The sequence below is a fragment of the Hylobates moloch genome, unplaced genomic scaffold (assembly GCF_009828535.3).
Source record: "Hylobates moloch isolate HMO894 unplaced genomic scaffold, HMol_V3 SCAFFOLD_26, whole genome shotgun sequence".
NCBI classification, from domain to species: Eukaryota; Metazoa; Chordata; class Mammalia; order Primates; family Hylobatidae; genus Hylobates; species Hylobates moloch.
The window spans coordinates 2,533,815-2,556,864 of NW_026652301.1; the positions used below are offsets into that span (position 1 = coordinate 2,533,815).

At 36.2% G+C, this 23,050-nt stretch overlaps 1 protein-coding gene across 1 annotated transcript in view; it reads right to left on the reverse strand.

Moving 5' to 3' along the window:
• LOC116463138 (androglobin-like) overlaps positions 1–23,050 on the reverse strand; it is a 183,546-nt gene that overhangs the window by 72,526 nt on the left and 87,970 nt on the right. Inside the window, exons 14-19 of the mRNA XM_032146102.2 lie at positions 11,490–11,523; positions 10,150–10,336; positions 9,624–9,687; positions 5,712–5,814; positions 2,858–2,999; positions 985–1,099 (exon numbers count right to left, since the gene is read on the reverse strand). Of these exons, the coding sequence (XP_032001993.1) occupies positions 985–1,099; positions 2,858–2,999; positions 5,712–5,814; positions 9,624–9,687; positions 10,150–10,336; positions 11,490–11,523 (645 nt within the window). The remainder of the gene's footprint in view (positions 1–984; positions 1,100–2,857; positions 3,000–5,711; positions 5,815–9,623; positions 9,688–10,149; positions 10,337–11,489; positions 11,524–23,050) is intronic.

Genomic DNA, 23,050 nt, shown 5'->3' on the forward strand with positions numbered 1-23,050 from the left:
GAGTTAGAGCTGAGGAAGCATCAGGAATTATGCAATGGGAAGGCCGTCTGCAAATATTCTCCCAAATGCACGTGCACAAAGGGCATTGAAAACCAAGGGAAGATGTCAGGGGGCATACTGGTCCCATTGACCTCGTCTCTTCTTTCAGACCCCGTCAGAACAGAGGAGCAAGAGAAACCAAGGAGAAGAGACCAAGAAGAGTGAGAGGAGACGAAGGTGAAGAGACAGAACCTTGTGAGCTACTCCTTCCCTGCTAAATCCCAGAGACACATGCTCCAAATTCCTTAGGCAAAGGAAGAAATGAAAGGAGAGAAAGAGACCAAAATTTTAAACTGTGTTAAAAAGGACTGCACTGATCTTTTGTATCCCAAAGAACGAATGATGCCACGGGATCTTACTAAGCTATTAACAGATATGAAAAGAGATTCAATAGAGTAGAGGTGAGAGCAGTTGTTGGAGAAAAGTATACATATTTCACTTGTATACCTACAGGGTTCAGACTTCATTATAGACTTCATGGTTGCATGTGGGGATTTCTTGCAGAGTATACTTAATAGTTTTAAAAGGTAAAAAATGAATAAGTTGAATATAAAATAAAAATGTGTTTAGTTCAAAATCTTTGAAAATAAAGCACATAAAAATTGCAGTTGTGGCTGGGCGCAGTGGCTCATGCCTGTGATCCCAGCACTTTGGGAGGCTGAGGTGGGCAGATTACGAAGTCAGGAGTTTGAGACTAGCCTGGCCAACATAGTGAAACCCCGTCTCTATATTAAAAATACAACAAAATGTGTAGGGTATGGTGGTGCACACCTGTAATCCCAGCTACTTGGGAGGCTGAGGCAAGGAGAATTGCTTGAACCTGGAAGGCAGAGGTTGCAGTGAGCCGAGATCATGCCATGGCAACAGTGTGCACTCCAGCCCTGGCAACAGTGCGAGACTCCATCTCTAAATAAATAAATAACTTGCTATTGCAAAAATACTTACTGGTTCAAAGTTGGGCAGCACAACATGTTCATCCCCAACGACAAATGAGACCATGCTGTAGATGTGTATGGAGTGTCCTACTGGGGAGTATGCGTTGAAGAGTAGCATGTGTCTCCTAAAGAGAAGGGATGCTGGATGAGAACCGAGTGCTTCCTGGGTGGTGGCATTTGACCTGTGAGTTGCTTGTTCACACTTTGGAACTCAAATGAAGTCAAAGGTTAGTGAAGAGTTCAATTTTTAACACAGATGAGATAAGGATCTCTGAATTTGCACTCTATAAGAACCCTACGGGATCATGAAATCTACACTTTACTTATTATGTAGGATAAAAATAGTTAGGCTAAATGCTAAACTTCTTTCCAGTACATGCTGGAGTGACCTCCCACACACTGCAGTCATGGTGTGAAGACTAGTCTTGATTTCTCCCTAACAACAAGAAAAACTCATGCGGGTATAGGGCTGTGCAGGCTTCATAGTCTTTTTCTCACAAATGCATCATTTCATATATGTTAATCGTGTCTCCTCTACCAGGTTGTCATATTGTGAGAGCAGGGATATTCACGGTCCTCCAGTTATTGAGCATTTAGAGCAGCAGTCCCCAATCTTTTTGGCACCAAGGACTGGTTTCACAGAAGACAATATTTCCATGGACTTGGTTTGGGGATGGTTTCAGGATGAAACTGTTCCACCTCAGATCATCAGGCATTAGATTCTTATAAGGAGTGTCCAACCTGGATCCCTTGCATGTGCAGTTCACAATAGGATTCCCGCTCCTATGAGAATCCAATGCTGCTGCTGATCTGACAGGAGGCAGAGCTCAGACACTGCTCACCTCCTGCTGTGTGGCCCAGTTCCTAACAGGCCTCGGACCAGGACCAGTCCATGGCCCTGGCGTTGGGGACTGCAGATTTAGAGCATCTTCAAAACATACATGCTGATGGTTTAGATTCTGTGGGGGGAAAAGCAGATATAAGAAGATTCTTTATTAAATTCCTTGTCCTTGATTGTCCCAATGAATAAGCACTCAGACAGAGTAATTTGATTTGCTGGAGTATAAAGGGGAGATGTGAGAAATGTCAAAGTTTCAAAATGTAGTATTTTCTAGCAGTACTAGATGCTTGACACAATTATTTTAGCATTTGTTGCTGAGACTTTGCTTTTTTGCATTAGAGCCATAGCTTTTCATTGATCACATAAAATTAGCATGATTGATCTTGGGAAAAAAGTAAAAGCTAGTGAAAATGTTTATTTCAAAGCCTAGTGAAAGTATTTCTTTCATCTGAAATTTGAGGTAATATTTTGAATTTTATTCATCAAAATAAAAAACTTTTCCATCATATGTGTTTTCTTTAAAATTGAAACTAATGTGTTTAACCAGCTTTATCTGAATTAAAAGTAATATCTAACAAAAATAAGCCACAGGAAAATCTAGATTGGTAGGGGAAAATGCATATTTCTCAATTTGCGTTTAAATAAAATCAAGGTTTTTGCTAAGTATTATAATATTGATGAGAAAACTTATAAGAAATATTTGAGAAAATCCATAATAAAGTATTATAAATGTTATGTGTATAATATTTATAAATTAATTTTAGAAAACGCTGGATTAAACAAGCTTAAGCAGTATTGTTGACTAAATATATTCCCAGAATCTTTGACAATTATGAATCTCTCAAAGGGGTATTGTACAGTATTGTTCAATGTAGTTTTTTTGGAATTGTTTTTCTCAAGAATAATAATGATGGACCTATGCCTTGAGAAGTTGCTTTAAGAAACAATGTCTTGGAGTCCATATTGTTTACTTCTTTAGTAACAAACAATTTTCAAGCCTTCAAACAATTTTTATTATGGGTAAAATGAAGTCACTTCATACCCAACAGGCAGACGAACCACTGTAGCCTTGGTAGCATATGTGTGAATCTTCAGAACAAGACTGCCTGGTTTCAGGGATTTCCAAGAAAACGTTTCAGCTGTGAGAAGTCCAGGCTCTATGGGAGGACTGTCTTTTGTTAAGGCTTTAAGATAAGTAAAAAGGTATTAAAGTTTGATTGTGAAAGTGTAGTTGGCATTCACTAGTACTGTTTTTTTAATTAAGTAACAACATAAATAACAATAATCAAGCATTAGAAATATTACTAAAATGTTCATAAAACATTAGAAATTACTCCAGGTAAATTACTAGAAATAACACTTAGGTCTTCCTCCCTGTTCAATATTCTTCCTCATAACAATCCTCTCAAGTGAAGAGACCAGGAATAGGAAAATTAGAAGCAGGAGGACATTTTTCACTGTAGCATAGCATCGCTTTTATTATCTCTATGGTAATAACTACAATATCCTTCTAGATGCAATTTTAAAGGAATTAAACATATTACATCTTGAAAAATAAGAGATTTCTCTAAAATAGTGTAAAAAATAAGTCCAAATATCCCACTGTTTATCAAAAACGATTATTTATTTTTTAAAGATGGATTCTCACTCTGTCACCCAAGCTGAAGTGCAGTGGTGCGATCTCAGTTTACTGCAACCTCCACCTCCTGGGTTCAAGCAATTCTCCTGCCTCAGTCTCTGGAGTACCTGGGATTACAGGCACCTGACACCATCCCTGGCTAATTTTTGTATTTTTAGTAGAGACAGGGTTTCGCCATGTTGGCCCAGGCTGGTCTCGGACTCCTGACCTCAGGTGATCTGCCCGCCTCAGCCTCCCAAAGTGCTGGGATTACAGGAGTGAGCCACCATGCCCAACCTGTTTATCAAAATTTTTACCTTTGATTCAGTCTTTGACATTATGTAGAAATAGCAAGCAATTAACAAAGTTTAAATTTAATATCAAGTTTTTCGTTAAAAATGGATAAATAATATGGGCTAATTGTTCATCAATGACTGAGGGCAAAATACTCCCCCCTCTATTTCCAGAAAACACTGGAGTTGAGGATATAAGGTCACAACATTACCTGAAATGCCTTCATGCCTATAGAATTTAAATGTTCTGGGACATGGTGTGGCTTCAGAGCTTTTGGTTTGGTAGATGCACTAAACTTAGATCACTATATTTTGGAAAGTTTATTATACAACAAGTATTTTCTAGCCACCTGCTCTATGTTAGACACCATTCAAAATATTGATGATACGTCAGTTTAAAAAAAATCCCTGCCCTACATGTTGACAAAATATTCAGTATTAAGCGTTTGGGAAATACTTACTGTACATTTACAGAGCCATGTACTGTTAATTTGGGCTAAAGAAAAATTCTTTAACAAAACAGGCCAAAGAATAAAAGAACGAAGTTTCCTGAGTGTGTGCCTGTGTGTAAATGTGTATGCAAGGGTATGGCTTTGCAGAGGAGCAGAGATTGTCTATCCATTAGAACAGAAGGAAGGTGGCCCAGATTTTGAGAGAGTTCATTGTGGGAAAAGGAGGTAGAAATTCTGAAAGCAGAAATCATTTCTGATTTCTTCTGTCTCTTTAGTGAGATCAGCAGCAAGGTCATCCTCTGAACATGAGTGAGAGTAACAGTAGGTGTTGAAGATTTGAAGAGAGAGAGAATGTTTGAGGGTTTGCAATAGGTCATCTACAGGAATAAATAAGAGTGGGAGAATAAATGAACGAGAGAAGTACTGGCAGTGCCTAAGGCCTTGTTGAGATTTGTGCTCCTCAAATTTAAGCAGGGCTAGCCAGTTTGTTTTTCTCCCCTGCAATCACATTCAGCTGCTCTCTTGAAACTGTGGGTTGGATATGCATCAAGTTTAACCAATAGTGAAGTTTTTCCAGGAAAGTAAGATGAGGGGGTAAAAAGAGCAAATGTGTGGAGGCTATCTCTGTGATGGACAGAGAAAAAAGTGGCAGGGTAGATAGTAATGAAAGTCCCAATGGCTTCCAAAATTGTAGGAGTGGGAGTTCTGTAGAGTGAACTCTAGAGAGTCAAGCAGTGAGTGGGGAGTGGGGTGCTTGAAATTGAGATGATTGAGATGATGCACAAATTGGTAAACTTAAAGTCTACAAGGTAACCATGAAAGTAGGGTACCAAGGTGGGATAGAGGAAAAGATTGTTGGAATATCAAATCAAAGAAAAATAGTTTGTTTTTCAATAGATCTTGAAATAATTAAGAATGATGACATTTATAGGTCAACAACTACAACAATAACAGATTGAGTAAGTACACCAAAAAGGTGAACGGATTAGTACAACCAGAAGAGGTGCGGGTGGCAGCAGTGAACATAATCCCTGGTGTCTGTGGAGTAAGAGCATCAGAGGAGGTGGTGTGGGTGCTCCTGTGGGACTCTGGAGAAACTCTGGAAAGGGAGGAAGTTCCTCCATCCATGGTCTTCTAAAAATCTTTTTAAAAGTTTTTTATTTTTTTTGAGAGAGAGTTTCGCTCTTGTTGCCAAGGTTGGAGTGCAATGGCGTGATCTCGGCTCACTGCAAACTCCGCCTCACGGATTCAAGCGATTCTCCTGCCTCAGCCTCCTGAATAGCTGGGATTACAGGCGCGTGCCATCACACCCGGCTAATTTTGGTATTTTTAGTAGAGACGAGGTTTCACCACGTTTGCCAGGCTGGCCTAGGACTCCTGACTTTAGGTGATCCACCCGCCTCAGCCTCTCAAAGTGCTGGGATTGCAAGTGTGAGCCACCATGCCCGGCCTCTAAAAATCTTATTATTGCATGTTCCCTAGCCTGAACATGATCTGGGCTTTAAGGCTGTCATTTTCTCAGAGCCCTCTTACCTCCGTACTCCCCCCAGCGTACCAACGCAGAAAAGCAAACCAGTAGTTCAATAGGTTTTAGACTATCTACAAATAGATAGTAGGACACTCGTTCTTCTGAGAACTGCAAGAAATTAGACCAGTTGTCATACTTAATATCAGTTCATCAATGCTATTATTTTCACTTTTAATGGAAACATAGTATAAAATCTAAGATTTACAGGAAACTTACTGTGTTTTAGGCACCATAATAAATACTTTATGAATCTAATTATATGAAGAAAATTACACTGGGTGAATGTTGGCAACCGTCTGTGGAAACTGGGTCTGCAGCAGCTGTGTTAGACTAGCCACCATATTAGAGAGAGGCAGAGCTCTCCTCTATGAGGAAAGAAAAGGGATATGCTTGTTCCAGAAATGAGAAAGAGAAGAGGCCGAGCCCAGGGCAGAGTAGTACTCAAGCGTGGGTCTTTGATGGGCAGGAAGGCCATAGAGTAAGTAACTTTGGCAGAGAATGGGAATGGCCAATTGGATGTCTTATTTTACAGGGTGGTACGTGAAATAAGCTCTCTCTTCCTTCTTTCCACGGGAGCTTCAGATATATACCTGCCGTGGTTTGGCTCTGTGTTTCCACCCAAATCTCCTGTCAGATTGTAATCCCCACATATTGAGGGAGGGGCCTGGTGGGAGGTGACTGAATCATGGGAGCAGACTTGTCCCTTGCTTTTCTAGCAATGGAGTTCTCAGGAGATCTGGTTGTTTGAAAGTGTGTGGCACTTTCCCCTTTGCTGTCTCTCTCTCTCTCCTGTTCTGCCATGGTAAGACGTGTTTGCTTCCCCATAGCCTTCCACCATGACTGTAAATTTCCTGAGGCCTCCCAGCCATGCTTTCTGTACAGCCTGTGGAACTATGAGTCAATTAAACCTCTTTTCTACATAAATTACCCAATCTCACGTAGTTCTTTGTAACAGTGTGAGAATGGCCTAACTCAATACCCATTGCTTGCTGATACAGCAGGCTGTGGGGTTTTGTTTTGGAGATGGAATAAAGTGCTTAGTAAAATCAAAACTTTCCTTAAAGGATAGTTACATAAACATACATGTATATAATTTTGGTTCATCCTATATGGGTACTATTAATGTACCTAATTATACATTAACAGTACTTATTAATAATAATTAATATAAATAATTAGATACATTAATGTATCTAATTACACAGAAAGGGTAAGCTATTTACCAAAGGTCACAGAGTTTGTAGTAGCAAAGATGAGAGAAAAAAGTAGGTAGAGCCATCTGCCTGACTCTAAGGCTGGTACTCTTGACTAATGCATTATTACTGCCTTTCAAGTTCTCAGTGCTTCAACATAATTGTGAGGGATGGCACATGTAAATGTGTTCAATTAACTGAATTGAATTATACTATACTTTAAAAGTTTTTCACATTATTCTACCACAATATTAAAAAAACAGTTAATACATGAAAAATATGTAGCAATGCTATGAAAAAGGAAGCCTTGTTATTTAATCAAGTATAACAAAGATTGCTAGAAATGCTCGATACAATGCAATCATGACTAAAATGATTACTCCTCCCCCTATTTTCCATTTGTTTTCATTTGATACTTTATTTTATTTGCTTCCTGTCAGCTGTGACATGATGATATAGAGAGTTGTTTCAAATATTCACTATCTGAAAATATAAAGGACTCTTGGACTTGTGAGCCTGGCATGCATACCTGAGGAGGAGTTTCTGCCCAGAGCTCATTTTCTGTCATTTTCAAGGGTCTGAGAATTGAGGGGTGGGGTGTTCCTGAAGGCCACAAAGGGCCTCTGCCCTGGTGCCAGCACATGGCACCTTTGAAATGACCCTGCTCTAACCTCACACTGAGCACCAAGGGAACATCTGTGGATTGTGCTGAGGACAGGCCTCGGGCTCTGTGTCTCCAACTCAGCAGGCCACTAAGGTCTGGAGTGTCTGGCCTCAGACCACAGCTGATCCTTCCTTTCAGGCCATACTAAATGCCATTAAGATTATATTCCAGTGCCTTCCAAGAAAGTTATTTTCTCACACCATTAATTTAAAAAAAATCAAGGAAATAAAAGGAATGTCATAATTTTATTTCACCCAGCTGAGACTTTTAAAACAAAAAAAAATTTTGTGCTTATCATCACTTCATAAGATCAGAATAAAGAACAGTTGACCAGTTCACATACAGCTTTTAAATTAGGATGCTTATGTGTACCAAAAGCTTCTATGCAACTGTCTTTAGTAAATGGCAGCCAGCATTTATTATCACTTACTAATAGGCATTCTTCTAAGTGTTTTACATATGTTATTTCACATTTGATCTGCTTCATTTTCCTTAGATGTAAAATGATGGTAATAGTATCTCTTTCACAGGGTTTGCTATGAGGAGTGAATGCAATAAAGAACCTAAGGGCCTGCAACATCTATAAACCATTGCCATTTTATCACTGGCAATAGTTTAAATATGGAAATATGCCTAAATAAACTCTAAACTGTACATTATGCTGATATCATACTCTGGGTTCAACTATTTCCAATTAATTGCTGTGTTATCTCTATAAACTCAAAGTATTCCTCTAGGTGTTTTCACATACTCCAGGACTAGGTGAAGGATTTCTTTCCCCCAGTCACTATTCTTATTTCCAGAGTAGGCAGCCAGCAACAAAGCAGCTCTTGAGGTCTGCTCAAAAGGTTTTCTCTGCCCGTTTTCATCTGTTACAAGGGCAATGGAAAAGTTTCAAGGACTCTTTACTTCCCTCAACTCTGCGTACTGCTCATGGAGGTGTGGGATTATCATTAGGGGCTTGGGTGGCCTTGTCCTACAACAGGACAACATGTAAATGTTAGTACAGTTTAGTTTCCCAGAATATGTGTCATAGTTTTTCTTAAAATTCTGCTCAATATGTGGTTTGTTAACTACCTTAATCGACAATTTTTAAATTGAGTTCCTACCTCATGACAGGAATGTTCTTATAAGTGGTAAACAAAAGGATACCGCTCTTCTAAAGATGCTAACAGTAAGTAGGGGGAAGAACGGGCATAGGGAAGCAATCAGAAAGTTGGGAGGCTGGGAGGCAAATGCCAGGCAAACATAGAGCATACAGAGGACATGAAGCTAAGCCTCTCTTCTTTTTCTTTCTTTTTTTTTTTGTTTTGAGATAGAATCTCACTCTGTTGCCCAGGCTGGAGTGCAGTGGCGCAATCTTGGCTCACTGCAACCTCCACCTCCCAGGTTCAAGCAATTCTCCTGCCTCAGCCTCCTGAGTAGCTGAGATTACAGGCGCATGCCACCACACCTGTCTAATTTTTGTATTTTTAGTAGAGATGGGGTTTCACCATGTTGGTCAGGCTGGTGAAGCTGAGACTCTTAACACAGACTCCATGGCTAGAGAAGGGAAGCCTCACAGTGTCAAGGGCATGTATGCTATTCTGAAGGATTTCTAGGCATTAGCTGAACAACAGCAATGAGGATAACAGGGATGAAAGGGTAGAAACTCCAGGCAGAGGGATGATATGGGGGAAAAAATTGCAGGCATAATGGTGGAGTGTCCTTCTGTTTTAGGAAACATACACTATTCAGTAAATACTAATTGAAACCAAATCTAGTGAATTTATTTGTGCGTATCCTTCATTTTTTCATAAATCAAATTTTTCTTAATGTGAATTTGTATAATAATTCAGGCCAGGATTCAACATAGTCAGATGGATCACATTCGTGGTTATGAGCTAGTGGAATTTTGCTTATTGCTTGGATAAGGATTAGTGAAAGACTCTAAAAAATAAATTTTAAAAATATAATTATGTTACAAGATTAGAAATGTTTTGAGAAACTTGAAGATGTTTTCTACTGGTACAATTCTACCAAAAATTTAAAGAGAATAGAAGAGATTCTAACATATTTACCTTAAATTCTGATTTTTGAAAGTTAAGGCAATATGAACTTGGCTTGTGGAAAATATATATATTTCTGAAAGAAAGACATTTTTAACAGGTTATTGTCATTATAGGCAAAGACTAGTACTACATGTTGAGTTTCTTATAATCAAATTATTGTAGGAAGAAAGTTAAAAAATAACAACAGTATTGGGTCAGTTGCCCTAAAGGGACAAGAATGATTCTAGTGAATAAGATTTCTTCATTTTAATTAAGAAACAAGCCTTTGAGGAGAAGCTGAAACTGGCCTAAGATTGGTTTGGCTATTAATGTGTTATATGGATAATTAATACATTTATTTTCCATTTTATAAATTTTATGTGATATTATATCAACACCAGGCTGTTATTGGCTTATTATGGATGATGCTAAGAATTAATAGGTTATATAACCACTATATTAAATATGCAAAAATCAATCTTAATGTGACTTTGTATACTAATACAGCTCAGGGTTTAACCACTACGACATAGATTGATCCCATTGGGATACTTACTGAAAGCATACACAGAAATCTTCAAAATCTAACCATATTTCTTTAGAAACACTATTATTTGTTGTTGGAAGTTCCTCCTGTGACTTTTCCTGTGTTGCTGTGGTCTGGCTGACTATATCTCTTTCCAAGTTTAATCTATCACTCTGATGGGCATCACCCAATCCAAAGTCTGTTTGTTCATCGGTGCCTAGAAGACACACATGTCAAACACATCTTATATTGTTAAATAACAAGTTATTGAAATATGTAAGATGATAAAGGGAAACTTAAATATCAAAGTCTATTTTGGGGAAAATATTTATGAGATAATCCAGGCTTCATACATTTATCGAGGTCCACACAGGGTCACATTTCATACACATAGGAGAATTTAATCATAATTTCTATGCATATTATTAGGGTGTTCAAAAATTTCAAAATTACTTTGACAAATTTGTTCACAGATTCTTTAGAGATTGTGAAGTTACAACACAAATTCGCTAGATTCTTTACTGAAAATCAACTATAGATGGACATATTCTTATAGGAGGGGGAGGCTCAGACAACAGAAAGGGAAATAAAAACTTGAAAGATCTAGTGTAACAAATGTGTTTCAGTAACACATTTAATCACTCCCCACAGTCAGTGGTTCTAGAGCCTTATTTTATATTTACCAAGTAATGTGGCATACCATTTTTTTCTTTTTTTTTTTGGTTTTGAGACGGAGTCCAGGCTGGAGCGCAGTGGCACGTTCTCGGCTCACTGCAACCTCTGACTCCCTGGTTCAAGCGATTCTCCTGCCTCAGCCTCCCGAGTAGCTGGGATTACAGGCACACACCACCATGCCCAGCTAATTTTTATATTTTTAGTAGAGACAGGGTTTCACCATATTGGCCAAGATGGTCTCGATCTCCTGACCTTGTGATCTGTCTGCCTCAGCCTCCCAAAGTGCTGAGATTACAGGCGTGAACCACTGCACCTGGCCAGCATAGCATTCTTATAGACTTCTGGATCCAAAATTATATATATAATTTTGAATTCAAGTCTTGGCCAAGTCTTTTATTTAGGAACTAAGGAATTTGCAGTGTCTTCAGTGTTTTGATCACAGGGTGCAGCATTAAAACACATGAACTTTATTTGTGGGTCTTTAATCAGATTCTCTTTTATTTTTATTTTTAGCTTCAATTTAACAATTGAAATTATCTCTTTTTTTAAAGCCCAGAGCAGACTAGACTCAGCAAATCAAAGGAGACACTGAAGAAAGTCTGCTGAGAGCCAGAAGGGAAGCTGTCAAGAAGCAGAGATGCCCCTCTGTATCTTGATGTACATTGAAAAAAGTCATAGGAAAATTATTAATTTACCTTTTCCAAGTATAACTGGTGAAGCAGTATTTCCCTATGAATTAAAAGAAACACATTTTGAAACCATTTTGAATTCAACAAAACATTACAGCTATCCAAAGCACCAAAGTAACTAAAAGAGCTAATATAGTTTTTTTAAACCTTGAAGAAATAGGTTTTTGTGAAAATTTACTAAAACCTACCCCCAAAATTTGTTTTTAACGTTAAATGTCAAAGGACATGTATGGAATTAAATAACTGACTGAGTATTTAAGCTTGTCACATTAAGACACAGAATATGTTAATTTATTAAATGATTGAATCTTGTAACAAGAGTTAAATTAAAACAGTAATATCCCTAAGTAGACATATTACTTGGCACAAGGTACCTGCTACTAATATAGATAAATTAATAAGATTATGACTGAAAGTAATGTACAGAACCTAAAAAGGCTGATTTCAATTATAAAAATGGCTCCTGAAAATTTTAAGGAATTTAAGTTGAATTCATGTGTATAAATTTTGTTTTAATTATTTAATATCAAATAATTGTTTTCTGGAACACAAAAATAAATATAAAAAGTAAAATGGTATAAACTCATACAGGCTAATTACAGATAATGTCAACAATATTTTAAAAATTATGTAAAGTGGATGGAAGAGATAGCAGAGTAGAGATAGTTAAATACTAAGTGCAAAGCAAAGTCTATCCATGCCTTAGGACCTCAGAAGCAATTAGCAGGTATCTGAGGAGGAGAGAATGAGATATGGGCTGAAAACACCGACATGGGTTGAATGTCTATACAAGGATTTCCACTTCTTCTCCCTAATCTTTCTGGTTCAGCATCCAATCTTCTTCTGCCTAAACAGCACACTTGAAATTGCTTCAAGTGGAGAAATTAAAAAAGTTTCTTAATCTGAACTCACAGATAATCTGGAAGTAGTAGAGTCTACTGTACAGACAACAGAGGAATTAAGTGAAAGTCCACAAGCTAAGTGATGAGATTCTCAGCTTCTCTGTGCTGCTCGACCTTCACGGATGGACAAGTATATACCATTCCCTGTGATCAACCTTAGAGGACCATTAACTGGAGAAACTCACCAGAGTCAGGGAAAAAAAAAAAGATGCACACTGGGAGCCACCCCCATCTCCAAATAAAACTCACTCATCCTCAATTATCCTAAGTTAGAGCCAACAGTTGATAAGCCCTGGCCATGCCATTGAGCTGCTTCTAATCAGCAACTCTTTGGTGCCTTAAATTTCTTAAATATATAGGTACAAAAAAGTACTGGCAAACAATTGAGGAGAGATTCTTATATGAAAGAAAGAAGCTAACAATTGTGGGTGGCAAGTTTCATAGAAAACAGAAACAATATTACGAGGAGCAATTTTTAAAAGATTAGTAATATTGGAAAAATAAGAGGATACTCATCTATCAAATAAGAAACTTCTACAAAAAACAATAACGAACAAGAGAGAGCTCTTAGAAACTAAAAAATAGAATAAGTGGAATAAACAATACAAGCTTTAGGCACTGAAGTGGATACAGACAGAGACAAACTATAAAACTCTTAGAAGAAAACATAGAAGGAAGCTTCATGACACTGGATTTGGCAATTATTTCTTAGATATGACTCCAAAAGCACAGGCAACAAAAGTAAAAAATAGGTAAGTTGAGCATCAAAATAAAAAAAAAGAAAACTTCTGCACATCAAAGGACACAATCAACAGAGTGAGAATGCAACCTACAAACTGGGAGAAAATATTTGCAAATTATATGTGTGATAAGGCGAAAATACAAGAATATACATAAAATTTCTAAAAAGAACAAAAACAACAAAATAACCCAAACAATGCAATTAAAAAATGGGCAAAGAATTTGAATAGACCCTTCTAAGAAGACATACAAATGGCCAACAGCACATGAAAATATTCTCAATATCATGAATCATTAGAGAAATACAAACCAAAATTACAATGAGACACCATTTCACGCCCATTAGGGTGGCTACCATAAACAATACACACAGAAAATAATAAATGTTGGTAAGGATGTAGAGAAATTTGAGAGGCACTGTTGAGAATGTAAAATGGTGTGGTCACTATGAAAAACAGTGTGGTGGTTCCTCAAATGATTACCATATCCAGCAATTCCACTCTTAGGTATATTCCCAAAAACATTGAAAGCAGTCTCAAGGAGATAGGTATATACCCAAATTCATAGTAGCATTACTCATGATATCTAAAACGTTGATGCAACCCAATATCTATTGATGAATGACTGGATAAACAGAATGTGACATACATATACAATGGAATATCATTCAGTCTTCAACAGGGAAGAAATCTTGACACACGTACAAACATGGGTGAAACCTGAGAACATTAACATTATGCCAAATGAAATAAGTCAATCACAAAAACAGAAATACTTTATTATTCCACTTATGTGAAGTACCCAGAATAGTCAAAGTTATAGGAACAGAAAGTGGAATGGTGGTTTTCATGGGCTGGGGGAGGGGAGAATCAGAAGCTTTTAAATGCATATAGAGTTTTACTTTTGCAAGATGAAAAGAATTCTGGAGATTGGTCGTACAATAGTGAAAATGTATTCAATACCACTGAACTGCACACTTAAAAATGGTTAAGATGGCAAATGTGTGTATTTTACTACAACTAAGTAATTTTAAAATATTTAAAATAAGGATAAATATATTAAAATAAATGAGAAAAAAATAAAGTACATTAGAGAATAAATTGGGGAAAGGTAGTGTAATAGAAGATCCACAAAGCAGAGAAAATGAGAAGAGAAAATTATCAAGGAAGTGGTATAAGAAAATTCTCCAGAGCTAAATAATTTGACTTCAGGTTGAAGTGGTTTGTGGAGTATGCAGCACAATTCATGTAAAAAAAAAAAAAAAAAAAAAAAAAAAAGACCCAGGGCCGGGCATGATGGCTCACGCCTGTAATCTCAGCACTTTGGGAGGCTGAGGTTTCAGTGAGCCAAGATTACACCACTGCACTCCAGCCTGGGCAACAGAGTGAGACTCTGTCTCAAACAAAACAAAACAAAATCCATGCCAAGGCCACTGATGGTGAAATTTCATAATGCTAAGAATGAAAAGAAGGTCCTAAAAGAGTCACATATAAAAGATCAAGAATCAGAATATCAGAATGTCATTTTTTTTTTTTTTTTTTTTGACAGGATCTGGTTCTGTTGCCCAAGCTGGAGTTCAGTAGCATGATCTTATTTCCCTCCAACCTCAAACTCCTGGGTTCAAGCCATCCTGCTGCCTCAGCCTCCCACATAGCTGGGACAACAGGCATGCACCGCCATGCCTGACTAATGTTTGTGGGGTTTTTGTTGTTGTTATTTGTTTGTCTGTTTGTTTTTGTAGAGATGGGGTTTCACTGTCTTGTGCAGGCTGCCTCAAACTCCTGAGCTAAAGCAATCCACCCACCTTGGCCTCCCAACATGCTGGGATTACAGGTGTGAGCCACCATGCCCAGCCCAGAATGTCATCCTAAATCAAGAGCGATGCTTAAAATTAGAAGACAAGGGATTAAATAAGACGTTTAAAATTTTGAGGAAATGACTTCCAAATTGGAATTTTATATCCTGCCAAAATATAAATTAGGTGAGAGAATGGAATGTAGGCATCTTCAAGCATGCAAATGCTCATAAATTTTACTTCCTGTACATCTTTTCTTAGGAAGTATTGGAAGATGTGCTACACTAAAATTAGGGTTTAAACCATGAAAGAATAGAGACCAAAAATAGGAAGTCCATCAGAGGAGAGAGACAAAAGGAAGTCTAAAGGTACCAGGAACAAAGTTCTCTCAGTTTGCACTGAAGCAAGACAGCAAAGGAGTGCACGGGGTGGTTTCAAAAAAAAAAAAAAAAGAACTGGCATTTATAAAATATTTGATGTATTTGACTATGTAGAAAATAATGGATAGAGAGGTTATAATTTTTGTAGTGTTTAGAAAGACCTACTAATGCTTCATATAGTAAAGTGAGCAAAGGAAAAAGTGCAGTAATTTGTTTGTATAAAACCTTGTGTAAGAAATGTTACCATATTTGCTTCAGCAGTAATAATCCTTACAAAACAGGAATGTTGATTCAACCAAAATTAAGAAATGACAAAATCTTGAAGACAGGGGAAAGTGTAGATATGGGATAGTAAGTGAGTTCAGGTGTGCTAAATCTTTATCTCCCATAACAGGAAGTCAAGAGATAACGTCTAAATTAACAGATCAAGATATAATAGCATGTAGTCATTCAACAAATATGTCATGGTGTTTGCTATATGCTAGGCATTTTCACAGGTGCTGAGGGAGAAACAAAATGTAATAAAATAAATATCTCTGCCCTCATGAAGCCTACTATTTAGAATTATGGAGATATATGTCAGAAGAAACAGTTAAATAAAAGTGGGTGACTCTGGAGAAGACTGAAAAATGAGGAGGTGTAGGGCGTGCTGGCTATTTTTTATGATTATCTTCTGGATAATCTTTGTCTCTTTAAAACTAATACAATCAATAATTTAAATTAAAAAAAAACCTTCAAAAAATGTTGACATATTCATTCTCCTCAGTCACCTATTAATCTCTGCTTTCTAATTAACACTAATAGATTTGTTCATCTGTATGTGCTGATGTGCCCTCCAGAGTATCTTATACCATCACATAAACTACCACATTCAACAAATAAAAGCCAAACCAATTAAAGAGGAGTTTTTCAAAGTTCCATTATGATTTGGAACATCAGTTTACGGATACCTTCCATCTCTAAGAATCTATTGTTATAATTTAGAACTACATTTACAAGTATTATCATATTGCAATGGCTCGAAATTTTATTATAACATTTGAAAGTTGCATAAGAATTCCTCTAAAAACAATTGTGTATCTATATTGGAAAATATAAAATTGGTCTCATCATTTTATATCATACACAAAAATCAGTTTCCAATTAATCAGATTTTATAAAAGTAAAACTATAACATTTTAGAAGATGATTAGAAAAATAGTTTTATGACCTAAGAATAGGGCAAATTTCTTAAACCAGATACAGAAATCTCAATCATATATAATCATAATATGATTTTATATATATATATGTAATATGATTATATATGATTGAGATTTCTGTATCTGGCTTAAGGAACCAGATTTATATATGAATATATAAATAAATTCAACCACATTAAAAATAAAAAAATTGTTTATACAAACACAATATTCAGGAGCTCTTAGCAGTCATATGGCAGAACAAGACTTTCCTGTATTTGCCTCCCGCAAAAACATCAATTTGAAAAATAATCCACATAAGAAAATATCTTCATAAGAGCTAAAGAAACTTGGTGAAAGGTTATAGCAACTGAATGTAGCACAGGAATAAGACACATTGAAGGAAGGTAGGAAGGACAGTTTTGCATTACACACATCACTCCCAATCCCAGGCAAAGAGAGATACCCTCTATTTGGGAAAAGGAAAAGGAAGTAAGGACTGAAGTTTGCCTTGGACCTAAACACAGGCTGGACCAGTAAAGCATTAAAGTAGATCCCTACCAGGCCTAGGGTCCAGGCCTACCCAATAGACCCTGGTGGCTGGCTGGCCCCCATAAACTGAGGCCCCAGGCCCACCCTTGCAGAAGCTGCTACTCTAGGTCTATGCCAGCAACAGTCTAGCCTCTGTGGAACCAGATTTCAGGCTTGTTTCCAAGGACACACATTCTAGACCCAATCCTGCAGACGCAAGTGCCAGGGTTGCCCACCTGCTGATCTAGGCACTAGACCAGCCTGTTCGAGGAATACAGTAACAAACCTGCCTGTGGGCAACCTGCCAGGAATCTCTAGATGATCTGACTGGTGAAGGGCTTTCCCAGACAAGGCCAGTCTGCAAATATTAGAATAATTTACTACTCTTAAATTTACAGACACCAACCCATGGTTACAAGGATCAAGAACAGTAATGGAAACATGACCCCACCAAAAGAACAAAATAAAGCACCAAAAGCCAGCTCTAATGAAATAGAGATTTATAATCTGCCTGACAAAGAATGTGAAATGATTGTTTTAAGGAAACTCAGTGAACTTCAAAAATAGCAAAACACAATTAAGTGCTATCTGGAAAACAATGAACAACTAAGACAAGAAATTTAACAAAGAGGTTGGAATTATTTTAATAAACAGAAATTCTAGAGGTGAAAATTACAATGAAGGAAACGAAATTAAAAATGCAAGAGAAGGTCGACAGCAGAATTAATCAAGCAGACAAGTAAAAGAAAGAAACTGTGAAATTGAAGACAGGCTATTGGAAAATATGCACTCAAAGGAGGAAAAAAGAAAAGGAATGAAAAAGGACTACGTGGTTTATGGGGCAGTATCAAAAGAGCAAATATTTGAGTGATAGGAGTTCACAAAAGACAAGAGAGAGACAAAGGAGTAGAAACTTACTTAAAGAAATAATAGCAGAAAACTTCTCAAATCTGGGGAAAGTTATATATATCCAGGTAGAGGAAGGTAGAAGGTCTTCAAAATCAGATTTAATCCAAATAATACTATGCACCAAGACATACTGTAATCAAACTGTAAAAAATCAAAGACAAAGAGAGGGTTCTGAAAGCAGCAAGAGAAATGAAGCAAATAAGGAGTTATAATTTCTCAGCAAATTTCTTAGTAGAAACCTCACAGGCCTGAAGAGAATGGAATAATATATTAAAGGTACTGAAGAAAAATAATACTAAGAATACTGTACTTTAAAAAGATGTCCTTCAAAACTGAAGTGGAGATAAAAACTTTCCCAAGCAAACAAAAGCTGAGGGTATTCATCACCACAAGATCTGTTTTACGAGAAATACTATAGGGAATTCTTCAAGCTGAAAGAAAAGAATGGTAATCAGTAACATTAAAAAATGAGAGTATAAAACTCACTGGTAAAAGTAAGTACATAGTCAAATTCAGAATACTCGAATACTGTAATGGTGATGTTTGAATCACTTATATCTTTAGTATGAAGGTTAAAATTACTAAAATAATAGTAATTGCAATAATTTGTCAAGGGATATACAATATAAGAGATTGTAAATTGTTACATCAAAAACATAAACCATAAGAGAGACAGAGTAAAAGTGTAGAGTTTTTGTATGTGATCAAAGTTAAGTTGCTATCAGCTTAGAATATGCTGTTACAGCCATAAGATGTTTTAGGTAAGCCTCATGGTATTCATAAAGTTACAACCTATAGTAGATACACAAAATCAAAGCAAACCACTAAAAACATAACCTAATCACAAAGGAAAACAGAAGAGAAGAAAGAAACAGAGGATCTACAAAACAACCAGAAAAAAATTAATGAAATAACAGTAGCAACTGCTTACCTACCAATAATCATCTTGAATGTAAATGGATTAGATTCTCCAATCAAAAGGCATAGAGTGGCAGAATGTATTTAAAAAACAAAGACTCAACTATATACTGCCTACAGGAGACTTACTTCACCTTAAAGACACATATAGACTGAAAATAAAAAGATGGGAAAGGATATTCCATGCAAAAGTAAGGCAAAAGAGAGCAGGGATGGCTATATTTATATCAAATAAAATAGACTTTAAGTCAAAAATGGTAAAAAAAAAAAAAAAAAAAAGAGAGACAAATAAGGTTATTTCATAATGATAAAGGTGTCAATTTCTTAACAGGATATAATAATTATAAATATGTATGCATCCAACATCAGAGCACCTAAATGTATAAAGCAATATTAATAGATCTAAAGAGGGAGAGAGACTGCAATACAATCATAGTTGGAGTCTTCAGTACTCCTCTTTCATCAAAGGATAGCTCATCCAGACAAAAAATCAAAAGAAAACATCAGACTTAAACTATACTTTAGATCAAATGGACCTAACAGATATATACAGAACATTGCATCTAGCAGCAGTGGAATACACATTCTTCTCAAGCTCACAAGGAACATTCTCCAGGATATTCATATGTTAGGCCACAAAGCAAGTCTTAACAAATTAAAGAAGATTGAAATAATATAACTACCTTTTATAACTACAATGGAATGAGCCTAAAAATCAACAACAGGAGGCATTTCAGAAAATTCACAAATACATAGAAACTAAACAATGTGCTTCTGAACAAGATATTAAGAAGGAAATTTTTAGAATATCTTGAGACAAATGAAAATTGACACAGTAACATATCGAAATTTATAGGATGCAGTAAATGAAGCTCTAAGAGGGAAATTTAAAGAAGAATTTCAAATTTAAAACCTAATGTTACACCTCAGGGAACTAGAAAAAAAAGAAAGCAAACTAAACCCAAAATTAGTAGAAGAAAGGAAATAATAAAGCTCAGAACAGAAATAAACAAGTAAAAAAAAAACAAACAAACACTAAGTTGATTTTTGAAAAGATAAACAAAACTGACAAACCTTTTGCTAGACTAATTAAGAAAAAGGAGAAAAGATTCAAACAAAATCAGAAATAAAAAAGGAAGCATTACAAATGATGCTGCAGAAATACAAAGAATCCTAAGAAACTACTATGTATAATTATATGACAACCAATTGGATAACCTAGAAGAAACAAATTTCTAGACATATACAAATTACCAAGACTGAATCATAAAAAATATAAAATCTGAACAGAACACTGTAAGCAAGGGGATTACATTAGTGATAAAAACTGTGGCTTATGTCTGTAATCCCAGCACTTTGGGAGGCTGAGGCAGGTGGATGATGAGGTCAAGAGATCAAAACCATCCTGGCCAACATGGTGAAATCCCATCTCTACTAAAAATACAAAAATTAGCTGGGTGTGGTGGCATGTGCTTGTAGCCCCAACTACTCGAGAGGCTGAAGCAGGAGAATCACTTGAACCCAGGAGGCAGAGGTTGCAGTGACCCGAGATTGCACCACTGCACTCCAGCCTGGCCACAGAGCAAGACTCCATCTGAAAAAAAACCAAAAAACTGTCCCATGTTGGCCAGGTGCAATGCTTATGCCTGTAATTACAGAACTTTGGGAGGCCAAGGCAGGAGGATTGAAGCCAAGAGTTTGAGACTAGCCTAGGCAACATAGCAAGACCCCATTTGTAATTTTTTTTTTTAATTAACCAAGTGTGGTGGTGCATGCCTGTAGTAACAGCTACTTGGGGGAGGGTAAGGCAGGAAGATTGCTTGAGTCCAGGAGTTCAAGGCTGCTGTTAAGTTATGATCATGCCACTGCACTCCAGCCTTGGCAACAGGGAAAGACCCTATATCTTAAAATAAAAAGTCTCCTACCAAAGAAAAGTCCAGGACCTTATGGCTTCACTGCTGAATTCTACCAAACATTTAAAGAATAATTAATACCATCCTTCTAAAACTCTTCCAAAAAATCTGACCAAGAGAAAATACTTTCAAACTAATTATACAGGGCAAGCATTATCTTGATACCAAAGCTGGACAAGGACACTATAAGAAAATAAACCTTAGGTCAATATCCCTGATGAACATACATGCAAAAATCCTTAACAAAATACTAGTAAACATAATTCAACAGAGCATTAAAAAGATCATTTACCATGATTAAGTGGGATTTTTCCCAGAGATGCAAGGATGGTTTGACATATGCAAATCTACAAGTATGATATACCACATTAAAAGAATAAAAGACAAAAACCATGCAATCATGTGAATAGATGTAAAAACAGCATTTCACAAAATTCAACATCCTTTTATGATAAAAAACCTCTCAACTGACAACTAATATAAAGAATGTACTTCAACACAATAAAGGCCATATATGACAAACTCATAGCTAACATACTCAACAGTGAAAAGTTGAAAGCTTTACTTCTAAGATCAGGAGTAAGACAAGGAAAATAACCACTTCTATTCAACATATCACCTAAAGTCCTAGCTAGAGCAATTAGGCAAAATAAAGAAAAGGCACTCAAATTGGAAAGAAAGAAGCTAAATTTCTCCTCTTTTCAGATAATACAATTATATATAGAACCCCTTAAAACCCCATTAAAAATCCTGTTAGATCTAATATATAAACTCAATAAAGTTTCAGGATACAAAATCGACATACAAAAAAACAAAAATAGAAATCAGTAAAATAATTCCATTTACAATAACTACCAAAACATATTTAGGAATAAATTGAACTAAGGAGGTACCTATATTCTGAATACTACAAAATAAAACATTGATGAAATAAAATAAGACTCAAATAAATGGAAAGATGTCCCATCTTCATGAATTGAAAGAATTCATATTGTTAAAATGGCTGTACTAGCCAAAGCAATGTACAGATTCAATGTAATCTATCAACATTCTGATGAGATTTTTCACAGATACATTAAAAACATCCTAAAATCCACGTGAAACCACAAAAGACCCTAAATAGCTAAAGCAAAAGAACAAAGCAGGAGGCATCACACTACCTGACTTCAAAATACACTACAAAGTTATAGTAACCCAAACAGCATGTACCACCATAAAAATAGACCAGTGGAACAGAGTAGAGAGTCAAAAATAAATTCAAGCTATTATGGTTGAAAAAGATTGACAAGAACACACAACGGAAGAAAGGAGAGTCTCTTCAGTAAATGATGTTGGGATATCCATTTACAAAAGAGGAAAGTCACCTCATACCATATACAAAAATTAACTCAAAATGATTAAGAACTTAACTGTAAGACCTGAATGTATGCTGAATGTATGAAACTATTAGAAGAAAACATAAGGGCTAAGCTCCAAGAACTTGGCCTGGGCAACAAGTTTTAAGAAATAATCCCTAAAGCACAGGCAACAATCGCAAACAGACAGAAGGAATTACATCAAACTAATTTTTTTTTTTTTTTTGCACAGCAAAGGAAACAATTATAAGGAGACAATCTATAGAATGGGAGAAAATATTTGTAAATCATACATCTGATAAGAGGTTAATATTCAAAACATATAAGGAACTCAAACAACTCATCAACAAGGAAACAACCCAACTGAAAAATAAGCAAAGAATCTGAATAGGCATTTCTCAGGAGAAGACATACAAATGGCCAACAAACATGTTTTAAAAAATGCTCAACATCACTAATCATCAGAGGAACATAAATTAAGACCACAATGAGATATCACTTCACACCTGTTAAAATGGCTGTTCTCGAGAAGACAAAAGATAAGTGTTAGTAAGAATGTGGAAATAAGGGAAACCTTGTTTATTGCTGGTGAGAAGGTAGAATGGTGCAGCCACTGTGGAAAACAGTATGGAGGTTGAAAAAAAAAAAAAAGAAACTAAAAATAGGGTAATCGTGATCCAGCAATCCTACTTCTGAGGGTGTATCCAAAGGAAATGAAATCAGTATGTCAAAGAACAAAGAGATACCTGCCTTCCCATCTTCGTTATAGCATTATTCACAAAGCCAAAATATGAAATCAAACTAATTGTCCATCCACAGATGAATGAATAAGGAAAATATGGTATATATACAAAATAGAATACTATTCAGCCTTTAAAAAGAAGGAAATTTTATCATTTGCAATAACTAGGATAAACCTGGAGGACGTTATGTGAAGTTAAA